We start from the raw sequence: 24,854 nt of genomic DNA on the forward strand, positions 1-24,854 counted from the left end.
CTGAGTTCCGGGCTCCGGCTGTAAGGACTGGACGAGCGTCGCCGACTGCTGGAGGAGTAGGGAGCGGGGGACAGAGCGCCATAATCATAGGGACTAAGGTGCCTGGAGAAGCTGGGAGAGCGGCGGCGTGAAGTCGGGTAAGGGCTGGGAGAACGACCGGTATAGCCGGCGTGTAACGCCGACTCCCGCGAGCTGTACAGCGGCTTGAAAGCGAAGAGCGGCGGCGGAGGGCTGTACAGCTCGAAGGCAGGGGGCCTGCTGGGGCTATGGCCGGAGGTGACCCCGTAAGCCTGCGGGTAACACGAGACAGATGTACCGTAGGGGCTCTGCTCCCGGTAAGGCGGACTGCGGGGCCCGGGAGAGGTCGAGGTGCGGTAGGCCCGCGGAGCCTCCCAGTCGGCTTCCCGGTAGGCCCGCGGCGGAGGCTCTCTGTAAGCCGCGGGCGTCTCTTTGTCGGTGCGGTGCGAACCGCGGCCTCCCCGGGCCTCCTTGTCGCCTTGGGCCGGCTGCTCGGCCGCCGCCCCGGCTTTGTTCCGGCTCCGGCTTTTACTCTTGGCCTTGCCGTCCGCCCTGGACCGGGAGCTCTCTTTGCCCTTGTCCCGTCTGCGCCTCTCCTTGTCGCGGGATCGCTCGGCCCGGCGCCCAGCTGAAGACGCGGGGCTGAAGCCGAAATTCTCCGACTGTGAGCTCACGTCCTCGTACTCGACCAGGCCGCGGAGCGGGAGGGCCGAGGAGCCCGAAGCCGAGCAGGCTGCCGCGGCGGACCCCGGGTACTTGCCGTCCCTCCGCTGGGCCCGGCTCTCGGCCGAGCGCTTCCTGCGGCGTTTCCTGCGCCGCGAACGCGACGAAGGGCGAGGAGGAGCGGACGAGGCGGCGGCGGCGGTCGAGCAGCGGCCTTTATCCCGGGCCTGGGCCGGAGCCGGGCCGCTCTGGCTCTGGTGTCTCCTCCCGCTGGGGCTGCGACCCCGGCTCCCGCCGCGCGTATCCGAACTCGGCATTGACTTCCGCGACTCCCCGTATCCCCCTCCAGCTCCGGGGCCGCTCACTCCATCCGCTCGGAGCTGCCGCGCATTCCCGGTCTCCGGGCGAGGGAAGAGAAATCGGCGGAAAATAAAAAGCGAAGCCGGGAGGGAAGCTGGGCCTACCGCCTGTGGGAGTTTGGTGCCGCAGCGGTGGAGGGGGGGGGGGTGGTGGAGAGAGAGAAACAGGCTCTTAGCGCCCCCCCTCTCGCTCCTCTTCGCTCTAACAGCGTCGGCTCGTCCCCGGCCCCCGCAGCGCGCGCAACACTCGCCGCCTCTGCGCCGACTCACAAAATGGCCGCCTCCCGGTTTTGGGTGGTTGCGGGGTGTAGACCAGCCGCGACCGTGCGGCTAACCCTGCCCTGCCCGTTCACTTCCGGGGCGAGCCTCCAGGCAGTTGGAGAGGAGGAGGAGGAGGCGGTGATAATGTCTCTCGTCCTCGATGTACATGAGGGAGGGGGTGTGTAAGAGAGAGAGAGAGAGAGAGAGAAACAAGACCTGGATAACACAGTTGCACAACAGAGGAGGCGCCGGATCTGATGAAGGGTCCAGGCCCGAAACGTCAGCTTTTGTGCTCATGAGATGCTGCTTGGCCTGCTGTGTTCATCCAGCATCACACTTTGTTATCTTGCACAACAGAGGACTTTTATTTGCAAAAATTAGGTTAGTAGCACGAAACTCATCACAACATTTCTCTTGTGCAGCTCTTTGTACCGCTGGACCACCACTAGCCCAAGCACGCTGGATAGAAATGTGGAGGGTCTGGAAAGTTGATATTTTCCAATGAACCTAGTGCCATGTGATTTTTGACCTCAGCAGCCAAGACTCATTTGTACAGCATAAGAACAGTCCCCTCTCCCCCACCCCCAAAAAAATTTCTTTTGAACGCCCACCACATATTCTAGCTTAATGTGGACCCTTCCGCTTCATATACCCATCCAGCAGCCTTTTAAACGGAATTACGCCTGCCTCAGGTAGTTCATTTTAAATCTTTCCTCGAGCTTTTACCCTATTCACACCCCTCTTCTATGAACGTTTTGCCACTTTCAGCATCTTTTTAAATAGTGTAGCCTCTAAATCCTAAACAAATGAAGAAATATAAAGTTGTCAAGCCCTGAAAAGCTATGCTAATTAGCTGACAAGAGTCCAAGTACCCACATTTCCCTGTTCAAAACTACTTTACCTTGAACAAATTTTATTGCTTAAGACAAAAACACAACAAATGCTAGGAAATCTGAAGTACAATTCAGTCTAAAAGCAGCTTTTCAGGTAATATTTTTCCCCCTGTTGGACTAGGGACTCCAGTTGGAGATTAAACGGCTGTAACAACTGGGAAGGAGAAAGGAACTAATTTCTCCTAATAGTGATAATGGGAACTGCAGATGCTGGAGAATCCAAGATAACAAAGTGTGAAGCTGGATGAACACAGCAGGCCAAGCAGCATCTCATGAGCACAAAAGCTGACGTTTCGGGGCTAGACCCTTCATCGGAGAGGGGGATAGGGAGAGGGTTCTGAATTAGGGAGAAAGGGGGAGGTAGACCAAAGATGGACAGAAAAGATGATAGTTGGAGAGGGGCATAGAGGTGGGGAAGTAGGAAGGGGATAGGTCAAGGTGGTAGGATGAGGTTAGTAGGAAGTGGAGGTGCGGCTTGAGGTGGGAGGAAGGGATGGGTGAAAGGAAGAACAGGTTAGGGAGGCGGAGACAGGCTGGGCTGGTTTTGGGATGCAGTGGGGGAAGGGGAGATTTTGAAGCTTGTGAAGTCCACATTGATACCATTCGGTACTTTCCATATTAAGCAGATGTTCACCTACACATCTGCCAATGTGGTATACTGCATCCATTGTACCCAGTGTGGCTTCCTTTACATTGGGGAAACCAAGCAGAGGCTTGGGGACTGCTTTGCAGAACACCTCCGCTCAGTTTGCAATAAACAACTGCACCTGCCAGTCGCGAAACATTTTAAATCTCCCTTCCCTTCCTCAGACGACATGTCCATCATGGGACCCCCTGCAGTGTCACAACGATGCCACCCAAAGATTGCAGGAACGGCAACTCATATTCCACTTGGGAACCCTGCAGCCCAATGGTATCAATGTGGACTTCACAAGCTTCAAAATCTCCCCTTCCCCCACTGCATCCCAAAACCAGCCCAGCCTGTCTCCCTCTCACCCATCCCTTCCTTCCACCTCCAGCCACCTATTTCCTACCTACTAATCTCATCCCACCTCCTTGACCTGTCCGTCTTCCCTGGACTGACCTATCCCCTCCCTACTTACCCACCTATACGCCCCTGTCCACCTATCTTCTTTTCCCTCCAACTTCGGTCCACCTCCCCCTCTCTCCCTATTTATCCCAGAACCCTCTCCCCATCCCCGTCTCTGAAGGAAGGTCTAGGCCCGAAACGTCCGCTTTTGTGCTGCTGAGATGCCGCTTGGCCTGCTGTGTTCATCCAGCCTCACATTTTATTATCTTGGAATCTCCAGCATCTGCAGTTCCCATTATCTCCCACACTTTGTCATAATTAATTTCTCCTAATAGTCAGTCACCAGGTGGTATCCTACTACCTTGTGACACCCCATCATTTAACAGATTGTTAGGATGATCAACTAACAGTTCTCCTACCCAGCTGGATCCCAGAAATCGATTCCTGGCTCCTATTTCTAATCTACATGCTTCCCTCATGACATTATTCAAGTAGTACTTGCAGCACGCACACTGTCAACACACAGCTCCATTTAACTAACTTCTTTCTTGACTGCTACTCCTTGGCTAGCACCTAGTACTAGATAAAGAGAAATTTAATGGAATTAAAACGAATGGAATGGTAGAGATAGAGATAATGAGATGAAAATGAAAACAAAAACTTTGGAAAGGCTGGTTACAATGAATAAATTACCTGGTCCAAGTAGCCTCTCTCACAGGCAAGCTAAGAGAAGCAGGGATAGCAGAAGATTGGTTAACCAAGTTAAAAAGTACATACTTCAGAAATATCATCAAGCTCTGAGCATCTATCATATTTCCCTTTCTCATCCAGCATACATTGCTGCCACTCCACACAAGTGGTCAAAAGATTGAATGTTCAAAGTGGCTGAATAAGTGCTGATCAAATAGCCTGTTTTGTCCTGAAAAGTGTTAAGCTAAGTGTTAAGTCACATTCAGCCAGTTAAGTGAAGACTATTTACACCTTATTCCTGACCTAACTTATAGATGGTAGTCAGGCTTTGGAACTCAAAGCAAGTTAATTCTCAGCCTCTGACTGGTTCTTGTAGCTACAGAATTTGCACAGCTGTTCCAGTCCAGTTTGATTAATGAGAGTCAGCAATAGTAATGCCTTTTTGTGTCATGGAGAGATGGTCATGGCCTGAACTTGTCATCTAGTATAACTCAAAGTCTGTGCTACCTGTAGATGCTAACACTGCTTCAGTTTTTTCCTAATCCCAATGTGGATAGAAATAATCATAATTGGCCGCAGATCTTTCCCAAATCGTCACAACGCCCTCACCACTCTGCTGGAGCACAAGAGTTGATTGATCATTTGTATCTACACCTATGCAATGCCTTCAACCGTGATAGCCAGAAAAGTTGATTTACTTTAATGTGTTTGCACACTTTATAGATAAATGCAACCCTCAATCCAGTTTTATTTTCATATTCAGTTTACAATATGGATAATCATGACATTGAGCAATCACAAATTTTCAGTTTGCATTTTAATCCAAAAACAACATCTATTATGTAACTACTCTAAACAGCACCTTAGCTGAACAGAACAGTGGCTAGCAGGCACATGTTGAATTTTGACTTGGGCTGCAGTGGCAATTCATTAAAATATTTGCTATTGAGTTCATTCACTAAGTAGTCACACAAGCCAAGTTCCATACTCACAATTGAAAATATCCTACATGTTGCTGAACCCGGAGGTACTATTAGCACCTTTTGACAGTCACATTTTGCCACTACATAAAGAAAGAAACTCTGCCAAGAAAACTAAAGAAAAGGTACCTAGCAGTGAGAATTTTCTGCACTAAGTAAAAATTGGAAAGCCAGGGGCATGCTAAACTTTTCACAATGACAATTGGCTGCTGCAAGCTCTGAACCTTTTGCCAAATTCACACAATTGTTGATTAAAGGAATTAGGGCACAAATCTATTGAAAGGATTGTTAGCACATTGAATCTGCAGGCCCGACACATTGCAATTGCAATGCATAGCCAATCATACAGCAAGATTATCTGAAGCTAATAATAGCAATAGAATTCAGGAACAGATTTATCAAAGGCAGGAGAGGCGTTAAGGATAGCAAAATGGCTAAAAAGGAAGCATCAGAAAAGAGATCACAGGTTGCAATAAAACAAATAGCTCAATGCTCTTCAAACATGTTAATAAAAGATTAGCAAAGTTTCGAGTAGGACACCAGGAACAAGCAGGGCAAACTCTTTACTGAAATAAAAAGGGTACAGAAGAGTTATTAATTGAATAAATTTGCTGGCGTCTTCAACATAGAACAGTCCAGGCCCTTTGGCCCACGATGTTGTGCCAAACTTTTACCTGAAACATAAGGTTTATCTAACCTCCATCACTACCTTACACTATCCACATGCCTATCTAATAGCTGCTTAAATGCCCCTAATGAGGCCAACTCCACTGCCCTCTCCGACAATGCATTCCATGCCCCTACCAGAGTCAAATTAGAAGATGGTGACAAGACCTAGTTGGAAAGATGGGTGTTGAGCCACTGATCAGTATAGTGATAAATAAAGAGGTGGGCTAAAAAGGCCAGCAGGACTCCAAGTAGAGAAGTCACCAAACCTGATGGGAAGCCTCCTAGGTTGCTAGATTGCAAGGGAGCAAATTGCAGATCCGTTGACAGAAACTTTCCAGACCCCTCTGAATGCAGGATTAGTCCCAAGTGACTGACGATTACAAGTGTGACACTGTCTTTTCAGAAAGGGCCAAAAGGATAACCCAGGAAGTTACAGAACTATCAGCTTGACACCAATAATGGAAAACAATTGCAACGGCAGCATTGCCAAGACGAGCCAGACCCAACTCTACCCTTGCCTGGGGTCACCTCACTGGGTGGGTGGTGGTCCTGGGCTGACATCCACAACTTGGTCTCTCAGGCGGAGCCAAGACTCCAGGTGCATGCTAGGCCTGGGCACCTGAAGGAGCAGAAGCATAAGCAAATGGGATGGCAGAACACCCCGATGACTGATAACTAGAACATCTGGAGAATCTTATTGTGGGGAACAGGGAGGTACAGAACCCACACATCCCCAGGCCCATGGCTACAGCAGTTACAATTGTGGTGGAAGCAGGTAACCAAGACTGAAGAGTCCGTTACAGAGACTCCAGTCAATGTCAAGCAGCGACTGGAAGAGCAGCAGAACAGGGAGAAGACGACAAACGCTATTGCAGTAAAATCTTGCATTATATTCAGGAGGTCCAGAAGCCCTACTCCACCACCGCTTTACTGCAAGTTCTTTGACAAGGTGACAGACAGTGGATGAGGATAGTGCAGATTTAGATTTTCAGAAGGCACTTGATATGGTGCCACACGGCAGGTTAGTCAGCAAATTACAAATGTTTCGAATTGATGATTGGCAGCACAGAATGTAAGTCACCTAAAAGATAGGAAACAGGGTAAGTATAGATGACAGTGAAAGTGGTGGTCCCTAGGAAACAATGCTGGGGCCCTTGCTTTTTATAATTCATAAAAACATTTTGGGGATGGGTATTGTGGGCAAAATCTTAAATTTGCAGATGATACCAAGTTCAAGAGAAAAGTAGATTGTGAGAATGATGCTGAGTGACTACAGAGAGATATTGACAAGCTGGCCAAATGGGCAGCTACCAAACAGATAGATTTCAATGCAGCATAAAGTGAAGTAATGCACTTTGGTATACGAACATGGAGGGACAATACAAGTTGAAACGTAAAACATTGAAAGAGTAGAGGAGCAGAAGCACCTTGTGGTTTGACAACATAATTCTCTGAAGGTAGGCAATGCAAGGTGAAAAAGTTCTTTAGACAACTTATAGGATCCTTAGGTTTAGATAGAGGCAGAGAATATAAAAACAACAGTGATGCAATACCTCTACCATTGATCTGACTGTTTGGAATACTTGTGTTCAGCTCTGAGCACCTTATTTAAAAAGGATGTTAAAACTCTGGAGAGATTGCAAAAGAGATTTACTAGAATGATACCAGGAATGAGGGATTTTAGATACAAGGAAAGATTAGAGGAACTTATTCTCCTTGAAAGAGAGAAGATTAAGAGGTGACCTTACTGAAGTGTTTAAGATTATGAACAAATTTTGACATGGCCAAGAATATTCATGTTTCTACGAGTTGGTATGTCAGTAACAAGGGGTCAACAATTGCAAGATTGTTAGCAAAATAATAAGGGTTGAGATGAGGAAAAACCTCAACTCAGGTTGTTAAGATTTGGAATGCACTGCCCAGGAGAGTGGTGGAGGTACATTCCATGAGCGATTTCAAAAGAGCTCATTATATATTTGAAAGTGGTGAATTTAGAAGGCTATGGAGATAGGCTGGAGAATGAGATTAGTTGGGTTGCTCTTGAACTGCTGATACAGAGTGTGCCAAATGGCAGCCTCCTAATTGTAAAATTCTATGAATCTAAAGCTATGTTGTTCAAAGTCCTCTGGTGCTTAGCAAATTGTTTTAAGATATATACACAGGTCCCAGAAACTAAAGTCTAAAATCTTGAAGATATCTTTGCCCAAACAAGACTACCCTAGGACCTCTCAACTTCCACTGAAGATAGGTCCTTTGCAATGATCACAGGTATTCTCCAAGCTTAAAATGATCTCCGCTAATTTCCACACAGTCTCTGCACAATTTTGAGACCTTTTACATCTGAGGGAACTAGCATTCCAGCTGGCATATTTCAAGTGGAGGGGAGCTTCTCAACCAAAGTGGAATTCAAGGCTCAAAATCAGTGACACCCATTTCAATGTGTACCATTCAGACTTATGGAAAAATTCATTAATCATATGCAATACAGTTATATCTCATGTCAATCTAAACTCTAGATGTTGGATCTTGACAATAGCATTGGCCTGTCCTAGGATCCTGATGTTGTCCCAATCAAACTGGTAGTTCTCCTTATCTGTGTGAATGGAGATGAATGAGCATTGGTCATATCTTTTGGTTGCTAGTTGGCGTTCACGTATTCTTGTAGCCAGTTTCCTTCTTGTCTGTCCAATGTAACGTTTGTTGCAGTCTTTCAACAGGATCTTGTATATCACGTTTGTTCTGTCTATAGTGAGTAAGGGGTCTTTGGTTTGAGTGAGCAGTTGACAGTGTTGCCACTGGTGCCCAATGGTTGTAGGAGTCTTCTGGTCAGTTTGGACATGTTCTTTGTATAGGGTAACGTGATGTGTGTCAGACATACTGTATCTTCTTGTTGTTTGAGAGAGGGGCATCGTCGGACCCAGCTGTTCGGGTATCCATTGTCCTCAAATACCTGGTAGAAGTATTCTTCGTTTTGGCATAGTTCCAGGTTGCTAAAAAGACCCAAGTGACACCATCTCCACAGACAGCAACATGCCAAAGTTACTGAACCTATGCCTCATGACCCACTTTACCTTTAATGGCCAAATCTGTGAACAAATCAACGGGACACTGATGGGATAACCTCCCTCTGGACAAACAGAAGCTGTGATGCAGAGACTTGAAAACATAGCCCTTCTGCAGATCCAACCTAAATTATGGGTCCGATATGTGGACGATGCTCTCCTCATCATCAAATGGACTAAACTAAGAAAGACGCACTAACGTATAAACAACATCTTCACTAGCATCAAATTCATCAGGGAAGAACAAGCAGCTCCCACTTCTGGACATTATGGTAGAACGCAGGGCCAATGGGAAATTTCTGACAAAGGTACACAGAAACGCCCCCCCCCCACACACACACACATACACACACACAAACACACAAACTTCAGGACTTGATCTGTGTAACAGCAACCATCCCAATACCCCCAAATGGAGTTGCATAAAAACACTAAAACGAGCAGCAATGCGCTGCAACAACAAAATCTACTCAAGAACCTTAGAATATATACCAAGCTCTTCATCAGGTTCCTTCTGAAGGCACCTAAGTAGGTCCCACCTTAAATCATTTGCAGCCATTTCACCACAAAGATCCTAGCACTAGTTTCTAACCCAGCTAACTACTCACTTGTCTGTTGAAGATTCTAGGTGGTTTTGGGGCCAATTCGGGTCAGCAATGATCAGTATATATTTGCTTGCTTTGCAATAACTCCTGAAAGCCGTTTATTCTACTACAGATCTGCATTTGTGCCTGTGACCCAAGTACATAAGAACGTGTCTACACTTTGATGACTCAGAAAAGAGATGAGCAGAAGCCTCCAAAGCATGGTTACTGTTTTGATTCAAATGTGCAGCTGGCTCACAATAAACATAAGTACTGAGCAAAATTTGAGAAAAAGGAAGGCAGGCTAGAAAGTAAAAATTTCCAACGCCTGCACTATGGGGAATAAAAGAACTTCTTTGAGGGTTCTCCCTTACCGCAAGTATTTTTTTTGACACACAAGTAATGACCTTGTTCTTCCCTGTTATAACCACGTCATACAGCTCAATAAAAAAAAAAAAAGAGGTTTCATGTACTCTATACAGATCATTGACAAGGTGGGATTTCTCACTTCAGGCCATGTATTCTGCTCAGATCATATGGATTCAGACATCTTTAATTTGCTGAAAACTGAACTAAGAAAGTTTTTCGAAGCCACTAGGTCATTCAAACGTAAATGCAGCATTAAAATATATTACTTAATAGAGAAATATAATCATCTTATGCCTATTTGAATCAGATTTTCAATTGCTTTTTAGAAAACAAGAATTAAGAACCACTTCGATTTTCAAAGGAACATACAAGATAGCATTGCCTGATCTACAATTATACAAGAGTACTGAACATCTTAAAACATTTACAAATGATCAAGCTAACAAGTTACTATGAATTTTCACTAGGAACTTCTGAGTTTTATTGTACAGTAAGTGACTACATATGCAGCACTTAAACTTACCATGAATTATGGCATACATTCAAGTCATACAGTATCTTGACACTAAATATAACACTTTCTTGACAGTCCTGCGGTCAAAATCTTAGAATTCTATTTAACAGTTGTAGGGACTACCTTCACATGTACTGCAATAGTTCAAGGAAGCTAATCAGATCCTGGTAAGGGCAATTAGGGATGGGCCAATGACCACCTCATTTCATGATGAGGAAAATATTCTCAAACAAATCTTATCTGCAGTATAGCAAGAACTGCCAATGCTGGAGTCAGAGATAACAGCGTGGAGCTGGAGGAACACAGCAGGCCGGGCAGCAGAGATGCAGAAACGTTGATGTTTCAGGTCGGGACTCTTCAGAAATCTTATCTATATCCTTCCCTCAAATTTTCATACCCTCTTGTGCATCCCCTATTGTTCATTCCACATTTACCAAATATTTCTTCAACCATGGCTTAATTATCTGAAAATTACTTACAATTTCTCCATCACTTTATGATACTACTTAAAACTCACAGGACTAACCTTTGTCACCTCTGCCTCCAGCTCCATTTCAAACTCGTTTTGCCTCTGAAGTGCTGAAGGGGGTTTGTCTGTACAATGTAAAAATGCAAGTTGTTCTCTATACGCCTGATAGATCTTTGACAGATCAAGTTAGGAAAAACGTGTTAGAATTAAATGGAAAAAAAAAAATCACAATCCTATCCCTTTCATTCATGAAACTGTTAACTGATATAATGTGATTACATGGGAAGCAATATAATGTCTGTACTAACCTGCAATTAACAATTGCCTTCAACTTGGCTCATCTCAATACTGGTGACCCTGTCCTATGATAGAGCTCTCAAGATAAGGGCTAGCCTTAAATTCCAGCCAAGGGCTTTAGGTATTTTCCTTTTATAACTGTCAAATTCTTAGCTGCTGAGTTGTGCCAGAGTGATTAAATCTTTTGTTCCAAAGAAATTCATTGATATAATACTCATTTGGCTTCAGAAATTCATGCTGCCAGAGTTGGATTTGGCTGTAATGCAGGTGGAGACTATAACTCTACTTTGCCACTGTTCCATTTGGATTTAGTCTTGAATAGAAAATCTGGCAACAATCTTCAACACTGGCTCTTCTAGGATAAGAACAGAGGAATTAGAATGTAGAGAAAGTACTGGTAATTCGGTTGCCTTGAACTCACTTCACTATTCAGTAAGATCACAGCTGAACTGATTGTAACCTCAATTCTACTTTCCTGCCTGTTTCCTATAACCCTCAAACCCTTGTGGATCATAATTTTAACTTGGCTTTCCAGTGCTATCAACAATAGAGAATTAATAGCCATCAGAAGGCATTCTCCACATTGAGTTTTAAATGGGATTTCCTCATGATGTAATGCCACTCCCATACATCCCAGATGTCCTCATTCTTCAAGGACCGCAACATCCCCCCCCCCCCCGCAATGGTTAAGAATGCCCTCGACCATGTCTCCCGCATTTCCCAGAACTCAGCCCTCACACCCCGCCCCCACAATAACCATCCAAAGAGAATCCCCCTAGTCCTCACATACCACCCCACCAACCTCCGATATAACGTATCATTGTCCGACACTTCCGCCATCTATAATTCGACCCCAAAGACATTTCTCCATCCCCACCCTTGTCTGCCTTCCGGAGAGACCACTCTCTCTGGGACTTCCTTGTCCGCTCCACGCTCCCCTCCAACCCCACCACACCTGGCACTTTCCCCTGCAACCGCAGGAAGTGCCACACTTGCCCCACACCTCCTCCCTCACCCCCGTCCCAGGCCCCAAGATGACTTTCCACATCAAGCTGATGTTCACTTGCACATCTGCCAATGTGGTACACTGCATCCGCTGTACCCATTGTGGCTTCCTCTACATTGGGGAAACCAAGCGGAGGCTTGGGACCCGCTTTGCAGAACACCAATGCTCGGTTCGCAACAAACAACTGCACCTCCCAGTCGTAAACTATTTCAACTCCTGCTGCCATTCCTCAGACGACATGTCCATCATGGGCCTCTTGCAGTGCCACAATGATGCCACCCGACGGGTGCATAAACAGCAACTCATTCCGCTTGGGAACCCTGCAGCCCAATGATATCAATGTGGATTTCACAAGCTTCAAAATTCCCCCCACCCCATCTATTGCATCCCAAAACCAGCCCAGCTTTTCCCCGCCTCCCTGACCTTTCTTCCTCTCACCTATCCCCTCCTCCCACCTCAAGCCGCACCTCCATTTCCTACCTACTAACCTCATCCCGCCCCCTTGACCAGTCCATCCTCCCTGGACTGACCTATCCCTTCCCTACCTCCCCACCTATCTTCTCCTCTATCCATCTTTGGTCCACCTCCCCCTCTCTCCCTATTTGTTTCAGAATCCTCTCCCTATCCCCCTTTTCTGATGAAGGGTCTAGGCCCGAAATGCCAGCTTTTGTGCTCCTAAGATGCTGCTTGGCCTGCTGTGTTCATCCAGCTCCACACTTCGTTATCTTGGATTCCCAGCATCTGCAGTTCCCATTACATCTTAGCATTAATCCTGCCAGGTCCCCTCATGTTGCTGTAAGATTATTTCTCATTCTAACTTGAGTGCGTTAAGGCCAACTTACACCTTCAGCCCAAGAATAAACCCAGTAGACTTAATTTGACCTGCCAACAGTTATTACCTCTTTAGTAAAAGAAGACCAAAACTGCATGCAGTATCCTAGGTGGGATTTAACAAGACATAACCCCCAACATTCTACTTTATCTCCTTTACCAGAGGCCAATAATTTTGGCTTCCACAATTACTTGTTTTACCTTTTGAAATCACAAACAAAAACTGCAGAAGACAATCGTTGGGACCCTTGATCCTACGCTGTCATTCAGTAATATTAAAGCTGATTTGTTTGTTTCAAATTTCAAATTTCCATAAGCCTTTTATGCTCGTATCATCTGACTGTGACTGATCTTGTATTTCAATGCCACGATCCTGCTCTTTCCACACAATGACATCTTCAGCTTCTAGAAAGCCATTTTCTTTCTTCAAAAAAAAATTTAGTAACTTTACATCCACAGGCTGTGATAGAGAATGGCACAGGGCTACACCTGAACAGCCTTGAATCCTTCGCCAATCAAGAATCAATCCAACGATCTTAAAAAAAAAATTCAATAACCCTGCCTTTTGAGGCAGAGCATTCTAAGGTCACACAATCCTCAAAAAATTTCTTTTGTTCTGGAAAGGATGACTAATGTTAAATGGTGCTTCTAGTTCTGGACTGACTCACACCAGGTCAAACAGCATTTCTTGTCCACTTTGTCAAGACCATTCGGTATCTCAGACACTTCAATCAAGTCACTTCTCAATCTTCAATAGAACAATGATATTTACTACTTTCCAACTCAATGCCACCTTTTTCAAATCTAGGGAATTTTGTGAAATTTAACACCAATGCATCCACTACCTCATTGGCATCCTTTTTCAAAGACCTCAGGAGGAATTCCATCAGGACCTGGGGACTTGTCAACCTGCAATTCCCTTGATTTGCACTGTACCACGTCATTTGAGTGTATTTTGCTGAGATTCTCCCCTCCCTCCCGATATACAGCAAAGGTGAAGATCAAAGCGAAATTTCTTCCTCTACCAATTCTTAATCTATATTAACACTATTCTCAGTCTCCACAAGACCACGGGATAACAAGGTGTGGAGCTGGATCTGCACAGCAGGCCAAGCAGCATCTTAGGAGCAGGAAAGCTGATGTTTCGGGCCTAGACCCTTCATCAGATGAAGGATCTAGGCCCTAAACGTCAACTTAACTGCTCCTAAGATGCTGTTTGGCCTGCTGTGCTCATCCAGCTCTACACCTTGTTATCTCTGATTCTCCACCATCTGCATTTCCTATTATCTCTCTCCACAGGACCACTATTTCTTTAATACCTATAGCCATTTGTTATCTAGTTTTATATTCCTAGCTAACTTCCTCTCATTTCTCATGATTAATCACAGTCATTCTGAACCTTTTATATTCTGACCAACCATCCGGCTCATTCATTTTTCTACAGCTGTACAGTTTTAATCTTAAGTTTGATCCTTTCTCCAACTTCTTTCACTATAGATGGTGATTCTCCCTTTGGACATCCTTATAGTAAGAACACGCTTCCAAGAATTCTAAACTACCCACTTAAATGTAGGCCACAATCTCTATTGGATCTATCCCCTTGACTGGAGGACAGTCAATTTCTTTGAAGCAACATTCACCAGAACTGACCAGAGAGCACATTGTTAGACTTGGTAATGTGCAATATGGACAGGACAACGTGCTCTCTGGTCAGTTCTGGAGAATGTTGCTTCAAAGAAATTCTCTCAAAATCATTCTATGAACTCCACATCCAGGGTACCACTGCAAGGCTAATGTTTTCCAATTTACATTCAGATTAAATTTAACATCTGCACCACACCAATGCCAGGCAATGACATCCCCAATAAAATGGATTGTTTTGTTGTCTGATGTACTGAGATGCAGCAATTAGTGCTGTTTTGCATGCTTATACAGGTAGATCATACCAAAGTGCAATAGGATAGCAGAGTGCAGAATACAACGTTACAGCCACAGAGAAGATGCAGAGAGAGGGAGATCAACATTAATATTTGAGAGGCCCGCTCAAAAGTCAAACAACAGCAGGGATGAAGCTGTTCTTGAGTCCATTTATACGTGTATACAAAGTTTTATATTTTCTGCCCAACGGAAGAGGGTGGAAGATACTATAATTAGGGTCTTGGGATCTAGGCCCGAAACATCAGCTCGTGCACTCCTAAGATGATGCTTGGCCTGCTGTGTTCATCCAGCTCCACACTTTCTTATCTTGGATTATGTTGGTTGCTTTCCCAAGGCAGCTGGAAGTATAAACAGAATCAATGGATGGAAGGCTGGTTTGCATGATGGACTACACTGTGTTCACGACTGCAGTCTTGGGAAGAGCAGTTAAACCATGCTGAGACATTCTAACCACTGTCCATTGGCATTCAGTGACATTATGATCACTGAATCCCGCACTATTGACATCTTGGGAGATACTTTTGACCAGACAGTGACCTGGACCCCCCACACACAGTGGCTACAAATACTGCAGCAAATAACTCTCCTCAACTCCCCAAAGCCGGTCCACCAACTGCACAACACAAGTCAGGAGTGTGATAAAACCTTCCAAATTGCCTGTGTGGATGTAGCTCCAACATTTTCCAAGACAAAGCAGCCTGCTTGACTGACAACACATCCACTCCCTCTGCGATCAACACTCAGTAGCAGCAGCAGTGTACACTACCTAGTGGAGTCATTGCAGACATCTACCAAAAATTCCGAGACTGCACTTTCCAAACCCACGGCCACTTCACCTGGAAGATGAAGGGCAGCAGATAAGTGTGAAACACCATCTGCAAATACCCCTTCACTCACAATGCCGACGTGGAAATCACTATTCTTTCATTGTCACTGACTTCAAAATCCTGGAATACTCTCCCCACTGTGTATCTTCCTACACCACATGGACTGCAGCAGTTCCAGGTGGCAGCTCACTATCCACTTAAGGGTAACTACAGACAGCAATAAATACTGGCCAGCCAGGGACTTCAATGCCTCATGTGAATTTAAAAAAATCCATGACTGGTGCCATCTCTTTACACTCTTGCACAGTCTCACTTGTTACTACTGGGAAGTCTGTATACCACTCTCATTAGCGACTTCTTACACTGATATCCCTTTCTGTTGTAGCATTGTGTTATCTCCATTTAATATTTCACTTTTTTCTGCTGACAAGGGAGGGGGAAGGGAAGATGCAAAAGGAAAAGTGGCCAAGACAGCCCTATGAAAAGGTGGCATTGTTGGAACAGATGTGACAGAGGAAGAGAAACTGGGAGGAATGGAATGGAATGGAGTTCTTACTGAGAACAGGATGCAAGGAGGGATAGTACATGAACATGATCTACTCGTTCTATTACAAACCCCTGCCCACAAAAATCAAGCCACAAAATTTCACGCTTTAATTCAATGCTTATAAAGTCAACCATTCATTTTCACGTCACCCTCACAATCAGAAGGTTTTAGCCTGCCCTTTTCACTTGTATATTTGTTTTTTTGCTACAGCTTCCTTAATTTCTGATTACCCTACTCAAACTTATTGATTGAAACCCTGAACATTGGACGCCCACAAAATTCTCAATCCCCCATCCTACTGATCTGCTTCGGCCCCAAATTGCCCTTTGGACAAGTCTTTGCACTGAATTCCAAGACTAGCTGTTCAATCCACCTATTCTCCTACTTACCACATTTGAGCTCAGAAACTTTTAAAAACTCCTAACAAGTTCAAAATCAAATATTTACAGATAGGCATAAACACAAAATAATAATTAGGCCCTGAAATAATACCACAGCAAACAATATCCCAGCAACAAGCCACGCTTTGACACACGGAGTCCTTGACATTAATCCAGCTCCTTTAGAACAAACCAACCTCTGACATTCCTGTTTATATGAAAGCCAAAGCTCCGATTGGACCAGGTGAACAGCAATCAGGGGAATGATATTCTGTGATGTCCACCTGGATGACTTCATTACAATATCTACAGGTGCAATGGTCCAAAGTCCATAGCTTTCAAATTTTCCCAAACAATTCAAACATTTAGTAGCCCCAAACTTGGTTTCCTGTCTATGAGCTAGCCATACACTACTTGTTATTTATCTTGTGCATCTTTAGCTGCTCAGCAACTCATGCAACAAGATTAAATCACAAGACATAGATTGAAGAATTTTGAGAGAAACCTTTTGTAATTGTTTGAGACATTCCATGAAAGTGCCACAAGTTGTACCTATCCTAATTTCCGTTTTGGGCTCTGTGTCCAGGTGCTGGCTAAGTGTTTTGGTGGATGCTCAACTTATTTTAATTTTCCATCTTCCAATAGCAACTTTTTTTTTAATAAAAAAGGTGAGACAATTGTGAAGAGTACTGAGTCAAATTGAGGCCATCAGGAGTTACAACTTTTTTAAAAAACATATTTACATGGGCAAATATTCCATATCTTAATAATTGAAAATCTTTCCAAAACATCTGTTGAAGTTGAGGTTCATCTTATATTTGGAACACATGAACTAAATTACACTGTAGCTCCCAAATACATTTTCCTCATACAAGTCTCAAATTCTCATTCAACTATGTAACGTGGTTTTTTTTTAAAAAACAAACAGCAGCATTAGTTGCCTTGTGACGTTTACATGTATATAATCATTTATTTTTAAGTAAAAGCTTAATTTCAAGAGATGATCAGAGTTTTGAATAAGAAAATGAAATTTCAGCATTTTTACAGCATCCTGAACAATCTAAAGAGGCTAAAAGTATCTCAGGCATTTCAGTGTCAAATTAATTCTCTTTCCAATATATTCTGAAATAAATTCTAGCCTATGTCATCTACAATGTACTTGTCTTCAGCTGCATGTTAAAATGCAATGCTTTTAAAAAGGTAAATATTTTCAGATAATGTTCAAATACATGACATTTTAGATGTATATTGATATAACATTGCAAAATGCTGGAACGTACAATATTTTACAACCAACCCAACCTCCAGTTTATGGCCTCATCCAAAAGACAGCAATTTTGATGGTACAGTACTCCATGGAACTAATCAGCCTAGCTGTGGTCAAGCTTCTAGAGAAAGTCAAAACTTACTTACATTGACTCAATAGCAAGAGTGCTGGCCATTGCAATATGCTCAATGTACTTTTTAAAAACTGAAGGCCAGTATCATCACACAAATAAACAAGTTACCTTCAGTTATTTGTCTGGATATTAGAGTCCACAGTTGTACAGGCATAGCATCATACTGCATAGAAACAAGTTCCTCAGTCCAACTTGTCCAAACCAAAGCTTCCCATTCGCCTGCATTTGGCCCATAACACTTCAGATCTTTCCTATTCATAAACCTGTCCAAATGTCATTTCAATGTTGTGACTGGAACTGCATCTGCTACTTCCTCTGGCAATTCATTTGACACACAAACCGTCCTGTGAAAAGTTGCCCCTCAGAAGGTCCCTTTTAAAATCTTTCTCCTCTCACATGTGCCATGTAGTTTTGAACTCACCCAGCCAAGGGAGAGGACCTTTGCCATTCAGGATATCTATGCCTCTCATGATTTAAGCCTCTATAAAGGGCACCCCTCAACCACCTTCAGTCCAGTGAAAAAAGTTCCAGCCTATCCTCAGCTCAAGCCCTTTCAGCAACATCCAGGTAAATCTTTGCTGAATCCTCTCCAATTTAATAATATTCTTCCTATAGCAGGGCAACCAGAACCATACATAATCCTCAAGGTAGCCTCACCAATATCCTGTACAACTTCAAAGATATCCCAACTCCTATGCTCAATGGTTTGAGCATCGAAGGCAAGTGTGCTAAATGCCTTAACCACCTTGTGTACCTGTGATGCAACAAAATAGTATGTACCAAAATCCCAAGGTCTCTGTTCTACAACACTACCCAAGGTTTTACCATTAAGCGCAGAAGTCCTGCCCTTGTTTGTTTTAACAAAAATGCAATACCTCACACTTATCTAAATTAAACTCCATCTCCCACTCCCCCAATTGATCAAGACTCCTTTGTAATCTTAGATAACCTTCTTCACTGTCAACTACACCACCAATTTTGGTGTCATATGCATACTTACTAACCTTGCCTCCTAAATTCTCTTCCAGCTTATTTACATAAAATTACAAACAAAAAGTGGACCCAGCACCGATCCCTGCGGAACACCACTGGTCATCGGCCTCCAGTCCAAAACACAGGCCTCTTCCACCACCACCTCTCTTCCTGTCAAGCCAATTTTGTATCCAACTGGCAAGCTTATCCTGAATCCCATGTAATCTAACCTTCATTAGTCTACCATGCAGAACCCTGTCTACATGGACTTTGCTAAAGAGTTTGACAATGTCTACAGCTCTGGTCTCAAACTCAATCAAGTTGGAGGGACACTTTCACTCACAAAGCTATGCTAACAGTCCTGATTAGTCCTTACCTCTCCAAATACATGTAAATCCTTGCTCTGAATCCCCCTCACCAACCCATCAAAATCCCAGGTCTACAGTTCTCCTTACAGCTTTTCTTAAGTAAAAGGCACAACACCAGCCACTCTATAGTACTGCACTTGAGGCTGTACATGATAAAAATCTGCACTAGGAGCCCTGCAATTTCTTCCACAACTTTCCATGGTGGTGTGGGATACACTAGATCAAGTTCCAGAGATTTATCCACCTTTATGTTGTTTTAAAACCTTCAGCATTTCCTCTGTAATGTGGACTGCTTTCAAGACATCAATATTTATTTCCCAGCTCTCTACCCTCCAATTCTCCACAATAAGAACTGAAAATATTCTTTAGCACCTCTATCTTGTGTTTTCAAATGTAGACAATCTTGATTTTTAAAGGGGGCCCTATCCTCTCCCTAGTTACTCTTTAGCTCTTAAATGAACTTGTAGAATCTGATTATCCTTAACCTCATCTGCCAACTCACTCCATTATCTCCTTTTTGCCCTCTTGATCTCCCTCTTAAGATTACTCCAACACACTTCATATTCTAAGAAATTCATTTGATCTCAGTTGTCTATACCTGATAGGATTCCTCCATATTCTTGACCAGAGCCTCAATATCTTTATTGATCCATTGTTTCCTCCTCTTACCAGGCATTTGATAAGGTTCCCCATGGTAGGCTCATTCAGAAGGTCAGGAGGAATGGGATACAGGGGAACTTAGTTGTCTGGATACAGAATTGGCTGGCCCACAGAAGGCAACGAGTGGTAGTAGAAGGAAAATATTTGGAAGCTGAGTACAGGATTAAGGATAGGATTCTTGGCAATGTGGAGGAACAGAGGGATCTTGGTGTGCAGATACATAGATCCCTTAAAATGGCCACCAAAGTGGACAGGGTTGTTAAGAAAGCATATGGTGTTTTGGCTTTCATTAACAGGGGGATTGAGTTTAAGAGTTGTGAGATCTTGTTGCAGCTCTATAAAACTTTGGTTAGACCGCACTTGGAATACTGCGTCCAGTTCTGGTCGCCCTATTATAGGAAAGATGTGGATGGTTTGGAGAGGGTTCAGAGGAGGTTTACCAGGATGCTGCCTGGACTGGAGGGCTTATCTTATGAAGAGAGGTTGATTGAGCTCGGACTTTTTTCATTGGAGAGAAGGAAGAGGAGGGGACCTAACTGAGGTATACAAGATAATTAGAGGCACAGATAGAGTTGATAGCCAGAGACTATTTCCCAGGGTAGAAATGGCTATCACGAGGGGTCATAGTTTTAAGCTGGTTGGAGGAAAGTATAGAGGGGATGTCAGAGGTGGGTTCTTTACACAGAGTTGAGAGAGCATGGAATGCGTTGCCAGCAGTAGTTGTGGAAGCAAGGTCTTTGGGGACATTTAAGAGACTGCTGGACATGCATATGGTCACAGAAACTTGAGGGTGCATACATGAGGATCAATGGTCGGCACAACATCGTGGGCTGAAGGGCCTGTTCTGTGCTGTGCTGTACTGTTCTATGTTCTATTCACTCTAAAAAGGAACACAACCTGTCTGAACTCAATACCTCACTGGGGAGGGGGGGGGGTGGAGAAGGGGGAAGGGGGAGGACAGAGACAGAGAGGAGTTTCTCACTTGCCAGTCACCCCTGTACTTGCAAACAATCTATTCCAATCAACTTTTGAAAGTCCCTGTCTTAAACAATCTGTATTTGCCTTACTCAAATTATGAGCTTGAACTTTTATGCAAGGCTTAATCTCTTCCATAAGGATTTTAAAACTAGTAGAATTATGATCACTGATCCCAAAGTGCTTTCCTCTGACACTTCAGCCACTTGCCCTGCCTTATTTCCCAAGAGAAGGTCAAGTTTTGTTCCTTCTTTAGAAAGTACATTTGCATATTGATGAAGAAAATTCTCTTGAACACATTGAACAAATTCCTCACCATCTAAGCCTTTAACACTATGGCATTCCTAGTCTGTTAAAATCCTATTACAACCTCATTATTCTTAAATATATAAGAGATCACTACATATTTGTTCCATTTCCCTCTGACCATGGTGTGGGGGGTGCTATACTACAGTCCCATCAAGATGATCATCTCATTTCAGAGCTTCACCAGACAATCCTTTGCTCCAAATCTGATGCTCAATTCTGTCAAATCATTAAAAAAGTGCTAAGTGACCAATCACAGAAAGAATTCAGTTTAAACCACACCTAACATTCTTCAAGTTTGACACCTGTCACAGAGCAAAACACATGATAGCATGTACACATTAGATTCTGTCAAAGTTGGAATATTAAAAAAGAATCATTAATAGAAAAATTACATTATATTTAAATTGTTTTTTCCAGGGCCGTGGTTTCTCACCTGTCGTCTTTCTGGAGGATGCTGCTGAAAATCCGAGATAATTTTGCTCAGAGTAATTATAAAGCAATGATATTGTTGCATTGCAGAGAAAACTCAGTTGAATGATTTTTTTAAAAAAAGATACTGATGACCATGAAAATATTGTGGGGGAAACCCATCTGGCTCTTGGGGAAGAAAATCTGCCATCCTCACCCAGTCTGGTCTTTACGTGTCTCCTGATCCACAGCAATGCAATTGACTCTAAACTGTAATCTGCAAAGGCATAGCAAGGTGAGTTTTATCACTTCGGCATCCCAAAGAAATCAAATTGGATACAGCACCTGGCATTGGTGTAGACACCAGAGAAGACAACAGCAAACACAGCCTTGCTGACCCTGCAAAGTCCTCCTTTCTAACATCTGAGGGAGAAGGAGTGTAAAATTGAGAGCATCGTCTCAGACTAGTCAAAGAACAGCCTAAAAATCAATCGCACTCAATCATACCTGGTAGTGGAGTAGGGCTCGTAGGCCAGAGCTCATCCACTGTTTTTTATCCCCCCTCTCCATTTACGTTTTAGAGGGGAGCTCAAGTGCAAAGGCAACAGAGATGGCAGTCGATTGGGCCCAGACCAGGGATTTAGATGTTTGGCCATAATGTGGCTGATGAGCCTGGATGCTGGTCGGTGGCAAGATGATAGCCCTGGCAGGTGGTGGTTGTGAGGGGGCTGCACGACAACTGTGCATGTGAGACTGAGCCAGAGACTGAGCCAGAGACACAAACACAGACAGACAAGCTGCTAAACTGGTTCTGCAGCAGGTGACGAGGGAACCAACAAGAAGGGAACATACAAGTACTTGCATGCTTCCTCACCAATCTGCTGGCTGCACACATCCATGGCAGTATCATTAAGAGTTACCAATGCACACAGTCTTAAACAGAGACAAGACCTACCTTCGCATTGAGAATTAACCACCCCCCCTCCCCCAAATCCCCGCCACCCTGTGTTGTACAGTAGTATAACTATGCTAAATGGGACAGACTTTGAACGGATCTAGCAAATCAATATTGGGCATCCATGAAGTAATGAATCATCAACAGAACTGTATTCCAGCATAATCTGCAACCTCGTGGCCCGGTATATCCCCAGTCAACCATTACCACCAAAGCAGGAATCAACCCTTGTTCAACAGAGTGAAAGGGAGCATGCCAGGAGCAGGCACACTTGAACATGAGGTGGGAACCTGGAGAAGCTACCAAATTGAACTACTTCCACAAACAGCATAAGAAGCAAGTGTTCAGCATCCCATAATCAACTGATCATATCCAAGTTCTGCAGTCCTACCATATCTAGTTGTGATTAGTGGTAAACAATTAGGCTATTCGCTTGAGGAGCCACCTCAACAAACATCCCTTATCTCCGAGATGGAATAGCCTCTTACATCAATGCAAAGTACTGAAGCATTCACAGCAATCTTTAGCTGCAAGTGCTGAATGGATGATCCATCTCTGCCTCCTCCAGTCACCCCCAGCCTTCAGCCAGCTCGACTCACCCCATGTGGCATCAAGAAACAGTGGAGGGTTCTGGTTACTGCCAAGGTTATCGGCTCTACAACATTCCAGCAATAGTACTGAAGATTTGTGCTCCAGAACTACTTGTTCCCTTAAGCCAAGCTGACAACACTGGCATTCACAAGCAATGTGGAAACTTGCTCAGGTGTTCTGTGAACAAAAAGCAGGACAAATCTAACCTGGCCAATTACTGTTCTAATCAATCAATTGGCTCAATCATAAGTCAAGTGATGGAACATGGCATTGTTGACACGAAGCTGCATCTGGTTAGCGATAACCTGCTCAGTGATGCCCAGTTTGGGTTCTGCCATGTCCACTCAGCTCCTGATCTCATTACAACCTTGATTCAAACATGGACAAAAAAGTGAATACCAGAGGTGAGGTGAACATAACAGCCTTTGAAACCAAGGTCACAATTAACCAGAGACTAGTAACATGAGGCAAACTCTGCTGGTTACCGTGATACCTGGAACCTAGGAAAATGGTTACTGTTGTTTAAAGTCAGTCATCTCAGCTCCAGGACGTCACTGCAGGAGCTCCTCACAGTAGTGTCCCAGGCCCAACCATCTACAGCTGCTTCAATAATTTTCCCTTCATAATGTCAGAATTGAGGATGTTCACAACTGACAATGTTCAACAGCACTGGCGTTTCCTCAGCCACAAGCAATCCACAATCAAGTCTAACAAGATCTGAATAGTGGCCAGGCTTGGGCTGACAAGTAGCAAGTAATGTGATACCACACAAATGCCAGATAGGTGACCATCAAGAGACAAACAATCCAACCACCACCCCATACCATTCAATAGTGTTATCATCAATCGCCCATCAACATCTTTCTGGTTACCAATGGCCAAAAACATAATTGGACTTGCCACAAACATGGCCTGCTCTTGCAGCCATGAGGCTAGGAATACTACAGCAAGAAATTCACCTGACTCCCAAAGCTTGTCCACCATCTATAAAGGTAGAAATCAGGAGCATGATGAAATACTCCTGTCTGACCTGCAATTCCAACACTCGAAACTTGACACCATCCAAGGTAAAGCAGCCCACTTGATCGATCACATCCATAAGCATAAGCATCAGCATCAACTCCCTCCAGTATTGAGATTCTGTGGCAGTGTAGAATCTCGAGATGCACTGCAAAAATTCAAAAGATCCTTGGACAGTAGCTTCCAAACCCATGACCACTTCCATCGGAGGACATGGGAGTCAAATACACAGGTACATTATCAGCAAGATCCTCTCCACTTACCATGCCGATTTGGAAATACTGTTGCTATCACTGGGTTAACATTCTGGAACTCCCTCCCTAACAGGATTGAGTCATCCTACCACACAGACTGTAGCAGCTCAAGGCACTCATCACCTGACTGGTAACTGGGAGTGAGCAATAAATACCGTCCAGCCAGTGGAGCACATGTTCCATGAATTTAGAAAGAAACTCTGTTATACTTGCACAGACATTTGAGCTACATTGTGTATCATTGTATGGTAGGCAGGACAATTCTCGCACAGATGTGATGTTCTGTTAATGCAAAATACCATGCCATACCCATAGCATGACAGTGATATAAAATAGCTTTTTTAAAACTTGTGAAAACTGAACTCTGCTTTTCCAGGAAAATGCAGTAGGTCGAGCATTTTTCAGCTCCAAACAAGGCAACTTTTGATCCTTTTGCTAGTTTCTATGATATAACAATCGATGATTGCTTTGAGTGATCTACTCTAGTTGTGTGTCAAACCAGAAAGTGAACAGTTAGGACCTACCTTCATGATTGATGTCAAGAATAATCCTAAG

At 43.9% G+C, this 24,854-nt stretch overlaps 1 protein-coding gene and 1 long non-coding RNA gene across 3 annotated transcripts in view; one reads left to right on the top strand and one right to left on the bottom strand.

The window, feature by feature from the left end:
* The window catches only part of cdk13 (cyclin dependent kinase 13), an 80,885-nt gene extending 79,498 nt beyond the window's left edge, over window positions 1–1,387 (bottom strand). For both annotated transcript variants that reach the window (XR_007247332.2, XM_048528890.2), the window contains exon 1: window positions 1–1,387. Coding sequence is in view for 1 of the 2 variants with exons in the window: in XM_048528890.2 (XP_048384847.1) it covers window positions 1–998 (998 nt within the window). In the remaining variant the exon portion in view is untranslated.
* Window positions 18–24,854, top strand: part of LOC125451601 (uncharacterized) — a 26,217-nt gene continuing 1,380 nt past the window's right edge. The window contains exons 1-2 of the long non-coding RNA XR_007247333.1: window positions 18–137; window positions 21,489–21,774. This is a non-coding gene — a long non-coding RNA (uncharacterized LOC125451601). The remainder of the gene's footprint in view (window positions 138–21,488; window positions 21,775–24,854) is intronic.

The sequence above is a fragment of the Stegostoma tigrinum genome, chromosome 5, assembly GCF_030684315.1.
Source record: "Stegostoma tigrinum isolate sSteTig4 chromosome 5, sSteTig4.hap1, whole genome shotgun sequence".
Classification (NCBI taxonomy): Eukaryota; Metazoa; Chordata; class Chondrichthyes; order Orectolobiformes; family Stegostomatidae; genus Stegostoma; species Stegostoma tigrinum.